Source organism: Carassius auratus, chromosome 32, assembly GCF_003368295.1.
Source record: "Carassius auratus strain Wakin chromosome 32, ASM336829v1, whole genome shotgun sequence".
Taxonomy (NCBI): Eukaryota; Metazoa; Chordata; class Actinopteri; order Cypriniformes; family Cyprinidae; genus Carassius; species Carassius auratus.
Genome location: NC_039274.1, coordinates 33627862 through 33648716, shown reverse-complemented (window position 1 = coordinate 33648716; position 20855 = coordinate 33627862). Strand labels below are relative to the sequence as shown.

Below are 20855 nucleotides of genomic sequence, written 5' to 3'. Positions count from 1 at the left end.
TGGCACTTTAATACATTCCTGTTAGAATGGAAGACTGTTAAAACCATGAAGAAATTTTCTCTAAAAATAAAATAAAAAAGGCATTAATTTCAATATTAAGAAACTAGCCAGTTTATTTATACATTTCTAAAACTGGAAACTCTGCTTCAACCACAACATAAAAGTAAGTAATTTCTTACACTCTCAAAGAAGTCTAATTGGTGTCAGCTGTCCCACTCAGCTTGCATTTGAACAGAGCTTGGGCCGTCTTTTTTCCCAGATCTCGTTGAAGACTGTACTCTGAGCCACTAAGGCTGTGTTGTACTGGTTGTAGTGATTGTGTGTAGTTGGCCATTGTTTTTTCTGCAGACGCATTAGGGAGGTGGGTGCCACTTCAACACTTTCTTTTCCCCTTGTTTTCTTGGGACAGTGAGGAAGTCAAAGAAGAGACATGTTTTTTTTCTTGTTTTTTTTTTTAAGTTTTGCTTGATAGGTAAGTTAGATTCCCTTACTCCCATGTAGCTTCCTCCTTTTGTTTGTTATTTTGGCCTTTACCCTCCCTTCCCCTCCCTAACTGCTGTACAAAGACTCTACTTTGTCAATAAAATCTTGAAGAGTTTCCATGTGTGTGGGTGCTGGGATTGCAGATCGAGCCTACTCTCACTTCTTCTTTTTTGTTGCCCATTGGTTTTTACGTTCACCGATATGTTTTCGTTCCTCTTAAGTAGCATATGTTACGGTCCTTTTACCCCTAGACAAAAAGGGATGTAACAAAATTCATTAATAGTTTAACTTTCATAACATTCATCAACAAGTCATTGAAAAACATAAGCATGACATCATGATGGATTAATCAAGATGCTTTAATAACCAGTTAAAATGTCAGATCAGATAAAACCTCAGTAAAACCTTCCTGAAGTTTAAGACTACTACAGGTGCATCCCAGAGAAAAGTTCATTTATTTTAGTAATTCAACTCAGCTTGTGAAACTCGTGTATTAAATAAATTCATTGCTCACAGACTGCATTAGTCTAAGTATTTGGTTCTTTCAATTGTGATGATTTTGGCTCACATTTAACAAAAACCCACCCATTCACTATCTCAACAAATTAGAATACTTCATAAGTATTTTTTTTGTGAATTGTTGGGCTTCTGGAAAGTATGTTAATTAACTGTACATGTACTCAAGACTTGGTAGGGGCTCCTTTTGCTTTAATTACTGCCTCAATTCAGCGTGGCAGGGAGGTGATCAGTTTGTAGCTCTGCTAAGGTGGTCTGGAAGCCCAGGTTTCTTTAATAATGGCTTTCAGCTCATCTGCATTGTTTGGTCTCTTGTTTCTCATTTTCCTTTTGACAATAGCCCATAGATTCTCTCTGGGCTTCAGGTCTGGTGAGTTTTCTGGCCAGTTAAGCACACCAACACCATGGTCAACCAACCTTTGGTGCTTTTGGCAGTGTGGGCAGGTGCCAAACCCGGCTGGAGAACGAAATCAGCATCTTCAAAAAGCTGGTCAGCAGAAGGAAGAATGAAGTGCTCAAATTTCTTGGTAAACCTGTGGAGTGACTTTGGTTTTCAAAAATCACAAAGAACCAACACCAGCAGAAGACATTACACCCCAAATCATCACAGACTGTGGAAACTTAACTCTGGACTTCAAGCAACTTGGGCTAAGAGCTTCTCCATCCTTCCTCCAGACTCTAGGACCTCGGTTTCCAAATGAAATACAAAACCTGCTCTCATCTGAAAAAATTACTTTGGACCACTGGGCAACAGTCCAGTTCTTCTTCTCCTTAGCTGTAAGATGCCTCTGACGTTGTCTGTGGTTTCAGCAAATACCTTGACACGTCTGTGTGTGGTGGCTCTTGATGCCTTGACCCCAGCCTCAGTCCATTACTTGTGAATTTCACTCAAACTCTTGAATCAATTTTGCTTGACAATCCTCATAAGGCTGCAGTTCTCTCGGTTTGTTGCGCATGTTTTTCTTCCACTCAACTTTCTGTAACATGCTTGGATACAGCACTCTGTGAACAGCTAGCTTCTTTGGCAATTAATGTTTGTGGCTTACCCTCCTTGTGAAGGGTGTCAATGATTGTCTTCTGAATAAAAACTGTCAGATCAGCAGTCTTCCCATGATTGTTTAGCCCACTGAATCAAACTGAGAGACCGTTTTGAAGGCTGTTCGTTGTGTTGATTAGCTGATTGGCATGTCACCATATTCTAATTTGTTGAGATGGTGAATTGGTGGGTTTTTGTTAAATGTGAGCCAAAATCTTCACAATTAAAAGAACCAAAGACTTAAACTACTTCAGTCTGTGTGCATTTAATTTTATTTAATACACAATTTACACAATTTGAGTTGAATTAATGAAATGAACTTTTCCATGACATTTTAATTTGAGATGCACCTGGATAAACATCTCCAGTTTCCCTCGGACAACAAAACAGATTGTGGACACCTTGGACAAATCATATGGATATGAATTTTAAAAATGCATCTTTAATGTTTCAAATGCAAAGACAATAAATTCTCACAGGAGTAAAGGATCAATTCTGAAACGTTTTTTTGCAGAGAAGGGTCACAGATTTTATCTAACATGTTTATTGAAAGTCTTTTCCCACAAATTGTGTGTGTGTAGAAAATAGACATGTTCTGGGAAAGTAGTATTCTTCAAAAAAGCTCAGAATAACCATCAAAACATTTTTTTTAAAGAAATATTTATTTTATCTTCTGAACTATAGACCACATGGGGAAAAAACCATTCATACATTATATGCTGACAAAACATGAAGGAATTTATGAAACTAATCTTGGGAAGCAGCAGCTTGTCTCACATGATCTTCTTTATAGCAAATTCAGCATCCATTACTAGACCCGAAAATTTAGACATTTTTACGATGATAACTGCTTGCAAATACTACTTTGTCAATACTGCATACATTTCCATGTGCTCAGTCACACACACACACACACACACAATTTACAACAAATGGACAATTTCCTATCTAAATCCACACACTCTCTGTGTGCAATTTGAGTATTCAGTGCGGCAAGGTCTGAAGAGTAGGCTACCAACAGAATTTTTGAGCATAAATCAACCCTTGATAGGCTGTACTGGCTGGGCCAGCCCAACAAAAAACAAATGTTTACAATAGGAATCACAAAAGTCTGCTTAAACTGAATATCAATAGGCTGTTACATTCTGCAGTACATCATTCCTGACGACAAAGTCAGTTCTCTACAGTCTGGGGTATGCATTCTTTTTTAAAAAGCTTTACATATACATATTTAAATAGTAGCATTGCAACTCCAGCATATTGCAATTTCACTGAATGATAAAAAAGATGCACAATGATCTTAGTTCGATCTTACAAACGTGCAGCTAGTCAGTAACCACCAAAGTTATATGTACAACTGAAAATGGGGAAGAGGGATGGTGTGATTTGACCACATATAGTAGCTAGTTTAAATTCTTCTTTTTGGCAGTTGGCAGCAGAAAACCATGTTTCTTTCGAACTACGCAACGTGCAGTTTGCACCAAGCATCACACTTTTCAGGAAATAAAACAGTCAATGCAAAAGTTATTTAATATGGAGATATTAGGCATATAAACTGTCCATTTGATCTTTGGTGTGTTGAGTGATCTACAACAAAACTCGTTTTGTTTCCAGTAGCATCCCTGCAGTTTAAAATAAGACAGTTTGGCTGAGATACAAAACAGATTGTACATCACAGAGAAAATGCAGGGTCAAAATGTAATGGCATTGGTAACAAATTTGACGTTTTCATAGAATACAAGACATTTTTTTTATACCTCGATAACTGGATCATGAAAAGTGGTCATAGAGATGACTGGATATATGGACTATGAAAGCCCATTTCCACCACATAAAGAAAAATCTTTTGTAAATCATAAATATGACATGAAAAGATGTACTATTTATACAAAAAAAGTCAAATTTGAACATACTAAGACAATTATGAGATAAAAAATTTTAAATTATGAGTATGTATAAATTGTACATTTTATCACATTAGGACTGTCAACATTTTGACACATTTTATAATTTGTCATAATTTCAATTTAATGTCATAAATTGTCATATTTTACTTTTATCTCAAAATAATGGCTTATGTCATAATTAACTTTTTATATTATAATGACTTAATATTGTCTTTGTCATATTTCTGATTTAAAAAGCATGACTAAATAGGTAGGTAAGACAGTAAAGACCCATTTAAACTCAGAACGATAACTATAAATATAACTATAAAGACAACGATATTAGTGTCCACACCAGCGAACGATCTTGTTTGTTTATTCAAATCACACGTGCATCTCAATTCTCAAATCGCGATTTTCAAGCTCGTTACAGCAGGATGGATTCTGATTGGATGTCAATGTTTGTATCATTCATCAGCTGGAAAAAAAATAGTTCTGAAAGTGCTTCCAACGATATCGTTTCTCTGTGCCTTTATCGTTATAGTTGTGGTGTGGACTCTGCTTTTCTTTAATACTGAGAACGATATCTTTATCGTAATCTTTATAGTTATTGTCCTTGTTTAACTTAAAAAATAAGGCAACTTGGTGATGTGAGCCTAAAAGCAACAATGCTACAAACATGATAAGACCAGGAATGTGAATTAAAAAGTAAAAAGGGTAAAAGCAATATGTACACAAACTTGCTGCACACAATAAGTAAAAACATGGCACAGAAAATGCAGACATTCTTGTAGCCTGAAAAGATGCTTGCTGAAGGCCTAGAATCTTGATTTGTACATTCAGTTGTGAGGAGGGCTGATAATCCAGAACAGTCAGGAGCCACCATCAGGTTCTAGCTCAGGTCAGTGGAGGTTCCACTGATAGCACGGAACACGTGAACAGAGTTCTGCAGCAGGGATGGCATCATATCCTCCTGGAAGATCTGAGGGGCGGCAGATGAAAACAGGATAAGGATTTGGGAATGAAACGGGAGATTTGGAATCATGTTATTAGGTGATAACGGAATCATTTAAGGATATAGCAACTGGATGCACAAAAATTTCAAAGAAAAGACGAATACTTTTGTGCAACAAAAGCGGTTACCTAGAACTCAATCTATAGCACATGGCAGCATGATGAAGAAAAACAGAGACACATTAGAAGCAGAAGAAGTAGGACAGCATTACATTCACAATAACACCTCAAACTAAGAAAAGAAAAATAGCACTTTACAATCGATTTCTTGGGTTTAAACTTCTAAGTACTAGTTTTAAAGATGCAGTGACATACAGATTTCGAAACAAATTACCACATACTCACTTCCAGTAGCAGTTCAGTTTTTAATAATCACGATGACGCAATAAGCCATAGTAACAAAGACAAACGCTTGCAGCACTTCTGCTGGTGGAAACTAATGTGCGTTTAGACTAGAAACTAATCTATTACAAAATATCTTAATTAAATTACATCCTGATCAGAAGAGGACCGCAGTGTTTCCAATACTGTGACTGTATTTTAATGACGATTTGTGCATGAGAGAAAATACATTCACATACAGGAGACGAGAACTGACTTGTTTATTGCATGAAAATTCATATGTATTAGGGATGCACCAACCAGGTATCCGCTCCAATACTGCCATTCTTTGCCTGATTGGGTATCGGTCAAACAGGGCTGATCCAAATCAGATACTGTGTGTGTGCTATTGTGTGTTACTGTTAAGCCGCACAACAGGCATAAAATCATTATAAAGCACAATAAAGTTCTGGTAAACAACATACCAAGTCTTCTGAAATGTGAGATACATATGAATATTTAAGTCCCCTGTGGCTGTCAGTCATCCTCCATTCAGCATTCCCATTATTATACTTGATTTGAAGGTAAATGTCTATGATTTTGCATAAAATGACTTTAAATTGTCTGGAGTTTACTGTTGTTTCTGAATCATGTAACTTGTTACCGGGTGTCTGTTAGGAGTAGAAAAGACTATAGGTTTTTATCGCACACAGTAACAGAAATGTAAAACTGTTTTTTTTTTTTTATATCCAAATATACTGTTGTGAAAGAATTATTATCAGTTCCACACAGAGATACAGAAATTCGACGTTGGTTTAAAAGAAAACAACTGCACTGGTATCGAATCGCTATCAGAGGCGAAAAAGGTGGCTCATCGAAGCATCCCAAATATGTAAAACTACTTAAGGATTATATTGTATTATAGGATCTACATACAATTAATATTGTGCCTTTAAACAGTTTTTACTGTAAATAATAACAACTGTCAAATAAAACATATTTTCTGACTTGAGCTTGATTTCTGACTTGAGCATTTTCAATAGTTTCAAGCTAATTCTGGCCTACTCAAAAAAAAAAAATTAAATTACTATAAGTACCTGCATTTTGCCAACTTCACCTAAATGGTTACATTCACTCGTCAAGAAGACTAAGTCAGATTAATTTAATGACACATGTTCTTCTAGGGACTTCTAGGGGAAAAGACTAAGAAAAAGACTAAGATAGATTAAGCTAGCCTCATTTTTACAATGTTCACTTTGTAAAACCATAAAATCTTAAACCAAATGTTAAAAAATTGTCTGAAAAGTCAACACATTCATCAATGGTCACCAACCAAGATGAAAATGTTTTTTTTTTTCTGTGTTTAGACATAATATGACTGCTTTTAGGATTAAACTGTAAAGAAACTGGTCCTTAATCAAGGTTTTCAAAGCAAAGGCTTTGTGCTTCTATGGCTAAGTGCATTGATGTTTTGATAACAAGTGTTAAAAGTCTGCGATGTGCACAAATATTTCATGGTGTGCGCACAAAATTTAATGGAGCTGTCAGTTAATTCAACTTTACATTTTAAAATATATAAATATCACTGTGGCAGATGTAAATCATTAAATATGTCTAAATAACAAATGGCCTTTACTGTAAATGTCAATAAATCACACTGAATGAACACATTCAATTAGAAACAATGATAATCTGCATTTCCATTTTTCAGTCAAGAAGATGGTATTTTATCAGTAAGTTATTCTTAGAAAACAAAAACAACACCAAAATATAAAAAGCGTTTTTGGAAAGTTTCACTCTCAAAGTCTTCATCAAGTGTGTCATCTCAGGACACAATCTCTCCAGTAAAACTGAGCGTGCAAGACAAACCAGTTCAAACCTGTTGTGCTGTCACTGTACCAAACAACAAACCTGTCTGCCAATCACTGACTTCAGGTCATAAGAGTAAAAAATAAAAGCTCCAAACCTCAGTGGTTCTGAATAATAATTTCTAAAGCAGTGGATACATGAAGTAATTTTGATTGTTTGTTTGTTTTTAACTGAGGGAAATGGCCAGTTAGCCCATTTCCTGAAGTCTACATGGGCGAGAGTATAGATAGATGTAATCCTAATTCAGTCTGTAATTGCTACAAACTTATTGCAACCACAAAAACCATCAAAACCACTACATAGGGTCCAAAGTCAAAACTGGCCAAGCAAATAAATGCTAGCAAAAACTGCTATTAACATGTGAAGGTTGACTTTTGAACTTTTTTAGAAAGTGGATCATAACGCACATTGTAGATCAAATCAGACATAAACGAAAGGAGTGAAAGCAATCCAAGTGAAAAGACTTTCAAACCATTCAGATTTTCACACATCATCAAACATCAACAAGTTTTTTGTCTTTTTTTGTCAAATAGCTTGGTGTGGCAATACATTTCTGGGGTTTAGGTACCGAGAGAAAAAAAAAAGGGAACAAAATCACGATGGGTCAACATTTTCATGAGAAGTGGCTTTTTAGAGAGAGATACCATGTAGCAACTAATAATGTAATAACTGCACATAATGTAAAAACTGCAAAATGTAATAAATATGACATTATTGTTGAAATAATAATGTAATAATTTTCTCAAAACTTAAAATCTTGAGCTCATAATGTAATTTTTCAATGTAATAATTTTTCAAATAATGTAATAGGTTATTGCATGAGAAACGTATTACATTATGAACACACTTTGGCAACTTATAATGTAATCACAGTTCATAAGGTAATACCAGCAGCACATCATTTAAAAATAATAATAATTATTATTATTACATGTTTACAATATCGTAATTATCTTTCAATATAATAAATTGAGCACAAAACAGGCTTAGTAGGCTACATTGTGAACTTCAAAATAAAAAAAAAGTGTACTAATTTTGTGATGATGACATGCTCAAGACGATGTGATCGCTTCGCTCCAAAGCGAAAAGCTTGTATGCGTTGCACCTGCTACCTTTTTATGCTCATACTGAGATCAGTGGCAGCTGGATGCAATCATCACATGCCAATGTCCATTAGCTCGTTTAGTTTACACTCAAAATAGACTTGTCTCTCAAAGCGAGATCCCATACAAGTCACGTTGTGACCGACAAATTGGGATCTCGCTTTGAGAGACCAATAGAGGCTGACTGAAAGGGAATTAGAGTAAATAAAAACTGGGCTGTGTGTGTGTGTAATTTATATTGTAGAACAAAATCAAAACTTTCATCCAGATTTGTTTACCACAGGCTTTAATCTACACATAAATTGAAAAACCCCATCATAAAACCCCACAGGAAAATCTCAAAGGAACCTGCATGGAATTAAACTTCCAGGTTCTCTATTGTAGTAGTATTTTAAGTACTATTTTATTTTTGCTTGATATTTTGTATATATATATATATATATATATATATATATATATATATATATAGAGAGAGAGAGAGAGAGAGAGAGAGAGAGAGAGAGAGAGAGAGAGAGAGAGAGAGAGAGACAGACAGAATGACAGACAGACAGACAAACAGACTTCAGACAGACAGACAGACAGACTTCAGACAGAAAGACAGACTTTAGACAGAATGACGGACAGACAGAGAGACAGAATGACAGACGGACAGACTTCAGACAGAATGACAGAAAAACTTCAGACAGAAAGACTTCATACAGAACGACAGACAGACAGAATGACAGACTTCATACAGAACGACAGACAGACAGAATGACAGACTTCATACAGAACGACAGACTCTGGACAGACTTCAGACAGACAGACAGACAGACTTCAAACAGAATGACAGATGGACAGACTTCAGACAGAACGACAGACAGAGAGACAGACTTTAGACAGAACGACAGACAGACAGACAGATGGACTTCAGAAAGAACGACAGACAGAGAGACAGACTTTAGACAGAACGACAGACAGACAGACAGACAGATGGACTTCAGAAAGAACGACAGACAGAGAGACAGACTTCAGACAGAACGACAGACAGACAGACAGCTGGACTTCAGACAGAATGACAGACAGACAGACAGACAGACAGATGGACTTCAGACAGAACGACAGACAGACAGACAGACAGACAGACTTCAGAAAGAATGACAGACAGACAGCTGGACTTCAGACAGCATGACAGACAGACGGACTTAAGACAGACAGACAGACAGACAGATGGACTTCAGACAGACTTCAGACAGAACGACAGACAGACGGACTTAAGACAGACAGACAGACAGACAGACAGATGGACTTCAGACAGACTTCAGACAGAACGACAGAGAGACGGACTTAAGACAGACAGACAGACAGACAGACAGACTTCAGACAGACAGACAGACAGACTTCAGACAGAACGACAGACAGACAGACAGAAATGGCCAAACAAACATACCGGCTCGTGGATGATATCAGTAAGGTCCTTCACCATGCTTTTGAAGTTAGTCTTAAGTCCCTCATGATACTCGTACTGATCCTCCTTAATGAGTCTCTCATTAATCTCCAGAGCCATACTGCATGCATTGACAAATTGCCTGCAACAAATATAACCAAATGTTTAAGCATAACAGAAACAATATAGTAATATAAACAATAAAAAAGTAGCAATTTTAGTTTTAGCATGCTAATGTGTTATTTTTAGCTAGTAGTTAAATGCAAAAATTTGTCTGATTTAAGTTGAAAATTTTACAGGGTGGAAAATGGACTTGTATTTAAAAAAATAGAGAAAAATATAAAATAAACAAACTGTGTTAGGAAAAAGTAAAACTTTTATTTAAATTTCAATGGGAGTGCTACAAACAAATTCCAAATAAGATATCCTGGTATGATAACTAATACATTCCTACAGCATGGCAAGTTGATACATGATGTTGAATAAACAGGGCTTGCAGTTGGTTGCTTCTTTACATTGCTAACTTCAGCTTCAGCTATTTTTAGTAGAGTCACTATTCTCTTGATATTAAAGTTTTCAAGCAGCTTAAAGACTTTACCAGATGAGCCTTTTTCAGTGAGAATTTGCCTAGTTTTAAATATATATATGGTATGTATATATATATATATATATGGTATGTATAGATATATATATATATATATATATATATATATATATATATATATATATGGTATGTATAGATATATATATATATATATATATATATATATATATATATATATATATATATATATATATATATATATATATATATATATATATATATATATATATATATATATATATAACTATGACAATTCTCACTGAAAACATTACAGATATTTGTATCGATCTTTCACATACATCTTAATTCAGAAACCATGTATCTATGTCTGTTTGCTGGTTTCCATGTAACTGTTGTTTAACCAAACCATACCTTTCCTTGTTATGTAGCCACATAGTAATCTGTTCCCTTTCTAAGTTCAACAAACTGCAAAAGTAATACCTGCATATCTGAACAGCACATACCTGAATATTTCCTTGAGCTCCTTTACTTTCTTACTGGACTGACCAGATTTAGATTCATCTAGGAAAGCTCGGGCATAGGCCATCGGACCTGCATTCACCTAAAAGCCCAAAAACAGTATAAAATTCATGAAATGATTGCCTTCAAATTACCATTAATGAAAACACTGCTCAGTATACTCAAAATGTGGTCACATTATAACAAAACTGCCAAAAATATATATATATATTTTTTTCCTGTTATAGGCTAACAGGAATTTTGCTTTGAATGAAAGTAAATTTAGCTTGTATGTAATTTTTGTCTGTTTAATCATGTGCGTGTCTTTAAATCACTGAAGTCAAGACTGGAGACATTTAAAAATATTCTGCAAATGGTTTTCTTGCATTATAATGAGCAGTTTACGATAATGTGGGGGGTGATGAAATTGTGTTAAAAATGAAATTAAATAAAACCTCAAAAGTAACAGTACAAACAAACCTCTATTTTTCCTTTTTTTATTTAGACCAGTTTAAAATTAAGTAAGAATACTAATACTACCATAATGTATGAACCCACTGTAGATAATAAATCCTAATTATTATTATCACAAAAATACTAAAATTATTATTATCACAAAAATACTAAAATTATGCTTTGTTATGCTTATACAAGTCTCAGGATTCTCTGATGATAAGAAAGTTCAAAAGAACATTCATTTGCAAAAAGGAAATCTATTGTAATATATATCTCTTTACTATCACTTTTGATCAATTTAATGCTTTCTTGCTGTATAAAAGTAAAAGGTCCAGAGTGTGTAATGCATATTAGTACCTGCACACTAACACATCCTTGGAGTTTGAGTTGAAGTTTGATCATGTCAACCTTTTGATTAGAGCAGAGAGTAATGAGTTCAGCACTCCTCTCTTTCATCTCATCTATTGCGACATCAATCGGTTTCAGCTCCATGTGCTTTTCTCCCACTACCTCGATGCGCTTCTTTACATAGGGAAATGAGCTGGCCGCTGTAGACAAAACAACATGAAAACACACGCGGTCAACAAAACAGTAATCTTTTGACAAACATCACTTAAACAAAAGACAATGATCATGATCTGATAGAGGCATTACAAATGTTTCATCTTTGACTGACACACACCTGCTGTTTGAAGAAGCCGGCTGAAAACAGTCATTATCTAAGTGATATTTTGTAGTCACTCACAAAAGTTGTCACACAAGTGCGTGCCAGTTTGCAAAATAGACATGTTTTGGCCCATGGGGATCATGTTATTGCCATTGTGAGTGGAAAACTTTTTTCTTCTTAGTTTCATCAATTATTAAACCGACGTTATACAGTATTAAACGCACGCCATTTTCTTTGGGTTATGAAGATGGATGCTGCAACTAGCATGTAAATGTTTCGAATCCACTGTGAGACACCAATGTGTCCCTGAGCAAGACACTTAACCCCTACTTGCTCCAGAGGCGTGCAACCTCTGACATATATATAGCTGTTGTAAGTCACTTTCGATAAAAGCGTCAGCTAAATATAAACGTAAGTGAAAAATACCATAAATGATCGTTCCATCTGTGTATGAAGCATGAGTCACTTCTAAAATTGCTATTATTGACAGCAGTAACCATAGCAATGCTTCAGAGTTTAGCAATTTTCACTGAACCACAAGTCACAGATTCACTGTATTTTTTTTTTTTACTCTCTGAAGACTGATACGTGTTTAAATATATCACATTAAGGAGAAGATGTTCAGTTCGAGAATCAGAAAGAGAGTTTAAACAGCTGATAAAAGCATCACAATAATCCACAAGTAATCAGCACAGCTCCAGTCCATCAATTAATAAAGCAAAAAGCTGCATGCTTCACCAACAACTTTTTTTTTTTTTTTTTAAACCATTGCGTCAGGAAAAAAATACAAGCCCTGTATTCATAACATTGCTTTCTCAAGTGAAAAAGTCGTCTCGTCTGAATCGGGACAGAAATATGCACTGTTGTGGATACTGTTGTGGAAACGGTCCAGCCTAAACAAATATGTCGGTCTATTCTGATTCGAGAGGAAAACAGAGGATGGACATTTTCTTTGAAGGAAGCTTTATTATGGACTCTTTTTTTGGCCAGAAGCAACAGTTTGAAGTTAGAAACACCTTAATGATGAATTAGATTTCTACAAACATGCAGCCATTTGATTAATTGATGGACTGGAGTCGTGTGGATCAGCTGTTTAAACTCTCATTCTGACGGCACCCATTCACTGCAGAGGATCCATTGGTGATGTACTGCTACATTTCTCCAAATCTGTTCCCATGAAGAAACAAACTCATCTACATCTTAGACAGCCTGAGAGAAGAATATATATATTTTTAAAAGTTTCATTTTTGGGTGAACTACTCTTTTAAACAATAAAATAATAAAACAAACACACACCTTTTAGATGTGCAAGTTAAAGGGGCACAATAAATAAAGAAAAAAATATAACTGCACACTGATTTCATACCAAATGGAGATCAATATTTGTAACTAATAAACAATGCTTAAGTGAGTCTGCGGTTATATTTTATGCATTAAAAGGTGAAGTGGACATGTACACAATGCAGATTTGATGTACGAGTTGCAAAAATGCTTCAGATTTCAAAGATTACGATGTACTGGGAGTAATGCCAGATCTCCTGCTGCCTGCTTACTTACTGGTAAGTACCGTTCGCCGCTTGCACTGTTCCTCAACCGCTCCTTGTTTCTTTCCTCCTAGTGTGTACGGAGTCTCGAAGACGAAACGCTGGATGTTGTGGCACTTCTCAAAGTCTGTCTTCCTCTCAGCCAGTTCTTTCTCATCAAAGTAGGGCTTGACATATGTGACCTGAATGTAGGCAAACTTTGGGTCTAGATCTTTCTGGTTAACCTGTGGGTAAGATCAGTAAGGTTATGTGTGGTTACTTTAATTTATAGAAAAGAATGTGAGATTTCAGAGTTTACTGGGGGAGGCGAGGGGGAGATAATGCCTAGTAGTTTTGAATTTAAATACTCAAAAATATGCAAAGATGGCACACTAGTTGTTTGTTTGTTCTTAACATAATCGAGTCTTTCCTGCACGATGACTCAGACGAGCTGCTGTTCATGGTCATCTGAGCACAATACAGGAAGCTGGAGAGTTTAACAGAAACTTATGGCTTCTTACTTTGTTAGAGTCTTGGATGATTTTGACATTCTCTGCTCCAAACTTTTCTCCGTAGAGACTTGTCAGGCGAAGGGAAATTTCAGGCAGGCCTGTTAGCTTTGGCTCTTTGTAGATGTATTCTTTCCCATCCTCTTCTTCAAAGAAGCTCTGAGATCCAAAAATAAATGAAGTCATTTTTTAAAGGACTTTTCTTCAAAGAATCCTGACAAATGTATCTCAGTTTCCACAAAAGTATTAAGCAGGCCAACCGTTTTCAACACTGATAATAAGAAATGTTTCTTGAGCAGTAAATAAACATTAGAATGATTTCTGAAGGATCATGTGGCATTGAAGACAGGACTAATGCTGAAAATTCAGCCTTGTATCACACAAATAAATTACATTTTATATTATATTACAACGAAAAACTTGCACAATTAAATTCCACAATATAGTTATATACTGCATCAAAATATGGCTGTTTTTGCTGTATTTCTGATCAAATAAATGCATGCTTCCTTCAAAACCATTAAAAATTTCACCTACCCCAAACTTTTGAACGGCAGTGAAAACATGTGCTTGATGGGACACTTGCTATCTTCTCGAAACATATTTTAACCATCAAGGTATGAACCAAAATAGATGAATCTAAAAGCCTGACAATGTCTAGACACTGACGTCTGACATCAGTCATACAAGCGATACATGATATACATTTTTTACAAGGAGAAGTAACTTTGGGAAGTGGTAACAAAAAAGCAAGTAAAAGCTATGCATGTCAAATGTTGTAGTATGTTATCAGTTGAACCCACCTGTCCATAAAAGGCGACTCTAAAGTAAGTTCCCAGCAGACGCCGGCCAGACTGCATCACCTCTAATATCTTCGCATAAGCTCGCTGCAGTGTGTCATACAATCGCCTCAATTTCTACAGGAGAAAGAGAGAAATAACAGTTATGTGTGAGAGCATGGCATTTTCATGCATCAGTCTTCAGTGCTGTGCTGTAAAATGTGGTGTCAAAGTATTTTTTGCTTAAAACTGTCAGTTTTGGCTTGCTTAATATGAATAGTGAAAAGTGCAACTTTAACAGATTGCTTGACTTAGTACATTTCTCGACATAAAACGAGATGACTAAAGAAAGACTAGGAACAAGAGCAGGAAATGGCAGGTCGGATGTGAGGAGTGTCTACAACTGTGTGTCAACTTAAAAGTGTGTAAACTTTAATAAGGATGCTGATGTCTTTGTTAGCAAATGTACATATTCTAAAGTCTCTTGCAAACAGTTTTCCTCTGAACTGACTCTTTATTAGAGCAGAGTAAATTGGCTTAGGCAAAAAAAAAAAACATGCATGTTCTTTCATGACACGTATTCTTCAATAAATCTTCCTGTCCGACACTGTGGTGCCATTTACTCAAACATCCAATGACAAAGGTATGGAAATTACTGGGAAAAAAATATGTCAACACATTGTCAATATTATAACAACACAATATTCATTCATAATTTATGGGTGTCATTTAAAAAATTGAAATGGAAAGTCAAATGGAAGAAATAATCTAATTAAACACAAAAACCAGTTTAAATAATGATGAGCAGGTGGTAATTTATTTGCATAAGGCAAAGGCACAAAATAATCACGGGTTTTCTTATCTGTTCACATTTGTTAGCTGCTTTATTAAATGGATCATTTTTCTAACTGATGTTTTTTTTTTTACATTTATTAACACCAATATAAATAAATCACACACAAAAAAAATTATTTTAAGAAATATCATAAAAAGCAATCCAATAAAAGTGACACGACTTTGTTGCTGTTTAATCGAGTGAGATAACTCAAGAGCTTCAAAGTCCAGGTTTGCATGCGTTTCGGTTGGAGGAAACGGTTTTAACAGAAGACAGACTTCTGGAAAGGTCAGACTTTTAATGATGGTGTTGGCACTGTGGGAAATTTTCCATCTTAGAAGAGTTTGTTTATGAATGGCTTTTCAAACAGTGGCTACAGAAGGCAGAGGACCATGTTTCTTATTTAATTTAATTTTTACATTTACCAAACGTGGTTTATGTCAGTGCAAATGCTAGCAAGTGTTCGCCAAGGCATTGCTATGAGGTTACTATGGTGCTCTGGGTGGCTACTAGCTCAATTATAGCTTAAAACAAATAAATAATAATAATAACGATACAAAAAAAAAAAATAATTCACACAAATTAATTTCTTTTTCTTTAAACACTTCTAAAAAGTTAATAAAATACTGTAACAGTATATAAATCATCCTAAAATAATAATAATCTTCCCTAGATTCCTAGATGTGGTCTTTAACACGTACAGGACGTGAACTGAGTTACTGAGAAGTGAAAGTGAAACAGATCATGGCTCTTTTCATAATGACTGATAACGGACTCACCACCCATACGGACATCTGATTGAGCTACTTTCATTCCTTTCAGGCCTGGTCGGAGTGCGCTTGTGCTTTCTAAGAGTTTAGTTATTGTGTAAGAGCTTCAAAGAACTGCAGCTGCCACAAAGAATTATAGTCACAGCATTGTGAAAGAAAAGAATTGGGCAACTAGCACTTGCTAAAGGAAAATGAATCTGCATGGCAGTCTTTCTTACCTCAAACTCATGCCGTTTCTCGTAAATGGGAATGATGAGTCTCGCAATGTGTGTGATGAGCTCAAACCTCTCGGCTTTCCATAGGCCCTCCACACACACCTCCAACTGCTCAACCAGGACGTCCTGTCACACATGTACAACCGAGGTTTCACAGATGCCTCTTTTGACCCGTTCGCCAAACATACTCCTGCTAGGGTCTTTTATGGGGTTCGATCTGTCTGTTGTTGTTTACCTCAGTGTAGTAAACATCTTGCATCCCTGCGTCTTCTTTCATCGCTCCTTCTTCGTCGATGTTCTGGGTGATTTTCTTAAAAGCTGCCAGTCCACTTGGGAACAGATCTGAAACAAGATAACAGAAAATCTTAACACAAGACTAGCAAAAACACTTATTATACTGTTTCCAACACATATGAATCAAAAGCACAAGACCGTACAACTACAGACAGTAGTTGGTTTATCATTTAAACCTAATAGAGTTCATTTTTTACTTGAAAAATGTGCTTGTGCCATGCTTCTTTAATAATAAAGGCATCAAATGTAATGCAATGTAGCACAATTTTATATTTCCACGCTTTTTTCTTGTGTATCCTAATACAGTTTGGGGCCACGTACACAAGCTATTTCATTATTAAAGATTACTCAAGAAAAGCTGATGATTAGAATTACAAAGTAACAGCATCACTGTTAGCACCACATGACTTCTGAGAAACATACAGCAGTCCTTTAGATGATACCATTTTCATCTCTGGTTTCTAGTTATGCAAATTTGTGGGGCCTGCGACATCCTTTTAGTTTTACATTGTAGACATTTAGGGAGGCACAAACCTCTGCTAGCATTTAACAAAATGCATTTGCTATTTAAATGGCAAAACTGTTTAACAAAAAAAAAAGATCAAACACAGTGAAGATTTCCGTTAATGCATGCTTTATTTAAAATAAAAACGGAAGAGAAAAAAAAAGGTTTAAAATGCATTCCACAATATTTAAGATGCACTGTTTGAGACTTTGCATTGCCATTTGCATTGTGCACCACAAATTAGGGCTAGGATAGTAAAGTGTTTGTCCTGAGCAGGACCATTATTTGCATGGGGAAAATAAGGGAAATTACACGAGCCACAGGTATTTATTGTTTTGTGTTGTTCATTTATAAATGAAAACACGAAGCAAGAGTTAATGTATCATTGTAATATTAGGTCAGACATGCATTCTGATTTAGCGATCAGTGATGTATAGAACACACAATCTAAGGAAGAAAGTCTTTGCTCCTAATAAATGAGCATAAACCCATTGTTGAAAGTAAAGAAACCTTTGCAAACTTACTTTTCCTGTGCAAATACTCAGCCACCAATGCAGCAACATGAACGTTACACATAGCAGCCTGTGAAAATACAACAGCAAAGAAAAATAAAGGTTACATCACTAAGAAAACAATTCTCACGCACAATGAACTTAAGATGAACTTAAGCTCATCCATGTCAAACTGATTTAAAGGAATAGTTCACTCAAGAATGTAAAGTCGCTGAAAATGTACTCTCCCTCAGGCCAGCCAAGATGAGTTTGTTTCTTCATCAGAACAGATTTTTTAGGGACCGTTGCTCACCTTACGGTGCATGGGTGCCGTCAGAATGAGAGTCCAAACGGCTGATAAAAACATCACAATAATCCACAAATCACAAAACACCAGTCCATCAGTAACTAAGTGATTTAATGCTACATTTCTCCAAATCTGTTCTGATGATGAAACAAACTCATCTACATCTTGGATGGCCTCTGAGTGAATAAATACTCAACAAATTTACATTTTTGAGCGAACCATTCCAATAACTACGCCTATTTCTATGTTTAAGGGGATCCAATGCACAAGGAACTACTGTTATGCAATATTTTCCATTGTTGGATGTATTCCCTGTAAGCAAAAAAAAAAAAAAACATAAGAGAATGCTGGCAAGGAAGTGACCTTTACTCCAATTCAGTTCCTGTTTTTCATTCTGTGGGGAATATATTTACATGAAGAAATTAAATGGTGCTGCTGACCTAAACATATCAGAAGAGTACGGAACAGATTAAGCTCAATTGTTAAATAATTCATGAATCATGTGTAAACAGAAATGAAAGTCTCTTGTGGACTGCTGTTAAACGATCAAGGATTGACCAGTGTTCAGTGACAGGTGCTCTGACAAAAAATTGTTTAAAAGATCCTACCAGGAGGTGGTTTCCAGAAATGATGGTCATAAAATATAACTGGTTTATGTGATGTTAAGTTTTGTGTAAAGAAATCCCCAAACAGGAGGTACAAAACACAAATGGGGAAAGGTGAAAATACTTCAGTTTCAAATAAAAATCAAACATTTATCAAATGCATCAAAAGACAAAGGATATGCACTAAATATATCGTCCCCTTGTAAGATTCTGTTTACCTAAAGTTGGTTGACTGAGTGTCAGAAAAACGTAAAACTTTAAAGTAAACTTAACGTTTTGCTAGAGCAGCCTTTTCAGTGTGGTCTATAAAAGTAAAAGTATTTTAAATAAAATGTATTTTATAAAATGTATTACTAGATCATTTAGACTGTAAGACGATTACATCAAACATTGACGCTGATGTTTTAAAAAGAGCGACTTTGAACATAAAAATTCACATAAAACTCCATGCCAAAATATGAGCTACTGATAATGAACTGCTCAAAGACAGTTTATCCAGGGCCGGTTCCAGAGTTAAATACTGAGGACTCTTCAGAAATTAGTGAGTGTGCTCTAGCCTCATACATTTTCACGTCTACTCGTGTCCTGTTCATTGCTCTTTCGAGTGTGAATCCTGCATAACTATATGCAGATGTCATTCCATAAACTTTGCAGCATGTATGTGGCTGAATGGATTATACGTAGCCCAAAAAGCACACAAAGAGCACTAAAAAGCTGTCCCTCCTCTTATTTTATAGCGATCTCATGCTTTTTTTAGCATAATGAGAGGATTCAAGCTCGCAAAACTCTCACAAAAACCCCCACTGTAAATAGATATAATAAGCTTTTGATGCACTCTAGACATAATCTCAAACACAAATATGTACTGGATAGTTTGCCAGATCTGTTTCACCAATATGAATAGAGAATATCTCGAGTTTTCCCATGGGTGCTCGGGAATCAATGCATATGCTGTGCAATGTGGTGGTGTTTATTTCACTACGGAAAGCCTGTTCCCTCCTTAGAGTACAAAATAAAAGGAGGTAATTGTGACAAAGTTTTATTATTAAAAATGAAGTTTCAATTGTTAGCTATTTTTAAACGAGACGGAAACAGGTCTCCATATAAAAGGCACTATTATCTAACTGTGGTGAGTGGGCGGAGCCTAGAGCCCTGGGACTCACTCATTACCATTTACTCCACCGGCCTTGCTCCGTTCCCATGGCTCTCGGCCCCGCCCCACTCATCACACTTACACAAAACAAGTTTTCTGTTTCTATATAGGGATATGTGCCCTAAAGCTGAAATCATCTTCGCAGGAAAAATACACCTAAAAATTGCAAAAGAAACTGCACAATACATGAAAGATGTAGATAATCCTACTAACCAAATCTTTTGAAAACAATTGTGCCATTTATAGATTAACCAGAAAAAGCAATTAAATTTTTTTTTTTTACTTATGCATCTATACGGCAACTATCTATCTACTCATTTTTGGCTAACTGATGCAACTTTATCGGTATTAAATTGAAAACTGAATGTAACAATGTAGGACATTATGATAAACATCTGAAAAACAAATTTTGTGTTTCCTCTGAAATTGCCACCATAGAGCTGATATGATCTGTAACCTGTGCAGAATAATAGTCAGGGTTCAATACAGCTTCAGGTTGAGGTGGGGCTTAAAATTTGCCTACAGCCATCATAACAGCTATTTAAAATGTGTTGTTTCCCAAACAAGTCGACGTGGAGCCGTTCCGATGCACCTGCAACAAAAAAACAACCCTCAAAATAACATACCTCCGAAAAGTCTCCGTTCTTGCTGTGTGCTCGTGCCATGCTGTCCAGCCATGTCCGCCTGAGTTCTGGAGTGCTGGCGTACGACCGGGCGAGACTGTACTGAAGGTCGAGCAGCATTTCTGGGTCTTTTTTGTGCTCACGCATCTGGGCAGTGGCCATCAAAACCGTACGGATTCTCATCGTCAGACCCTTCACTTCAGATGGAAACGTCGTGGTCTGGGGAGAGATATAGAGTTCAGCTTTTAAAATGTATACAAATGTTTTCGAAGAGAAGCAAAAATAGTTATGTTAAGAAATACACGGGAAAAAAAAATTAGCACAAGTCACATTCCTCTATGCTATTTAAAAAATTCCTGATCAAAGCAAAAATTTTCTGATGCCATGTCTTGCGGCTTTCTCAGAA

General features: G+C 35.8%; 1 protein-coding gene across 2 annotated transcripts in view; it reads right to left on the bottom strand.

Annotated features, from left to right (window-relative positions):
- Window positions 1-2688: 2688 nt before the first annotated feature.
- Window positions 2689-20855, bottom strand: part of LOC113052260 (dedicator of cytokinesis protein 11) — a 65853-nt gene continuing 47686 nt past the window's right edge. Inside the window, exons 44-54 of one of the 2 annotated variants that reach the window (XM_026216675.1) lie at window positions 20453-20668; window positions 17795-17852; window positions 16707-16813; window positions 16475-16597; window positions 14676-14789; window positions 13885-14031; window positions 13398-13608; window positions 11531-11721; window positions 10723-10820; window positions 9658-9796; window positions 2689-4903 (exon numbers count right to left, since the gene is read on the bottom strand). In XM_026216675.1, the coding sequence (XP_026072460.1) occupies window positions 4814-4903; window positions 9658-9796; window positions 10723-10820; window positions 11531-11721; window positions 13398-13608; window positions 13885-14031; window positions 14676-14789; window positions 16475-16597; window positions 16707-16813; window positions 17795-17852; window positions 20453-20668 (1494 nt within the window). In that variant the 3' untranslated portion in view covers window positions 2689-4813. The remainder of the gene's footprint in view (window positions 4904-9657; window positions 9797-10722; window positions 10821-11530; window positions 11722-13397; window positions 13609-13884; window positions 14032-14675; window positions 14790-16474; window positions 16598-16706; window positions 16814-17794; window positions 17853-20452; window positions 20669-20855) is intronic. The other variant, XM_026216676.1, reaches the window with a different exon arrangement.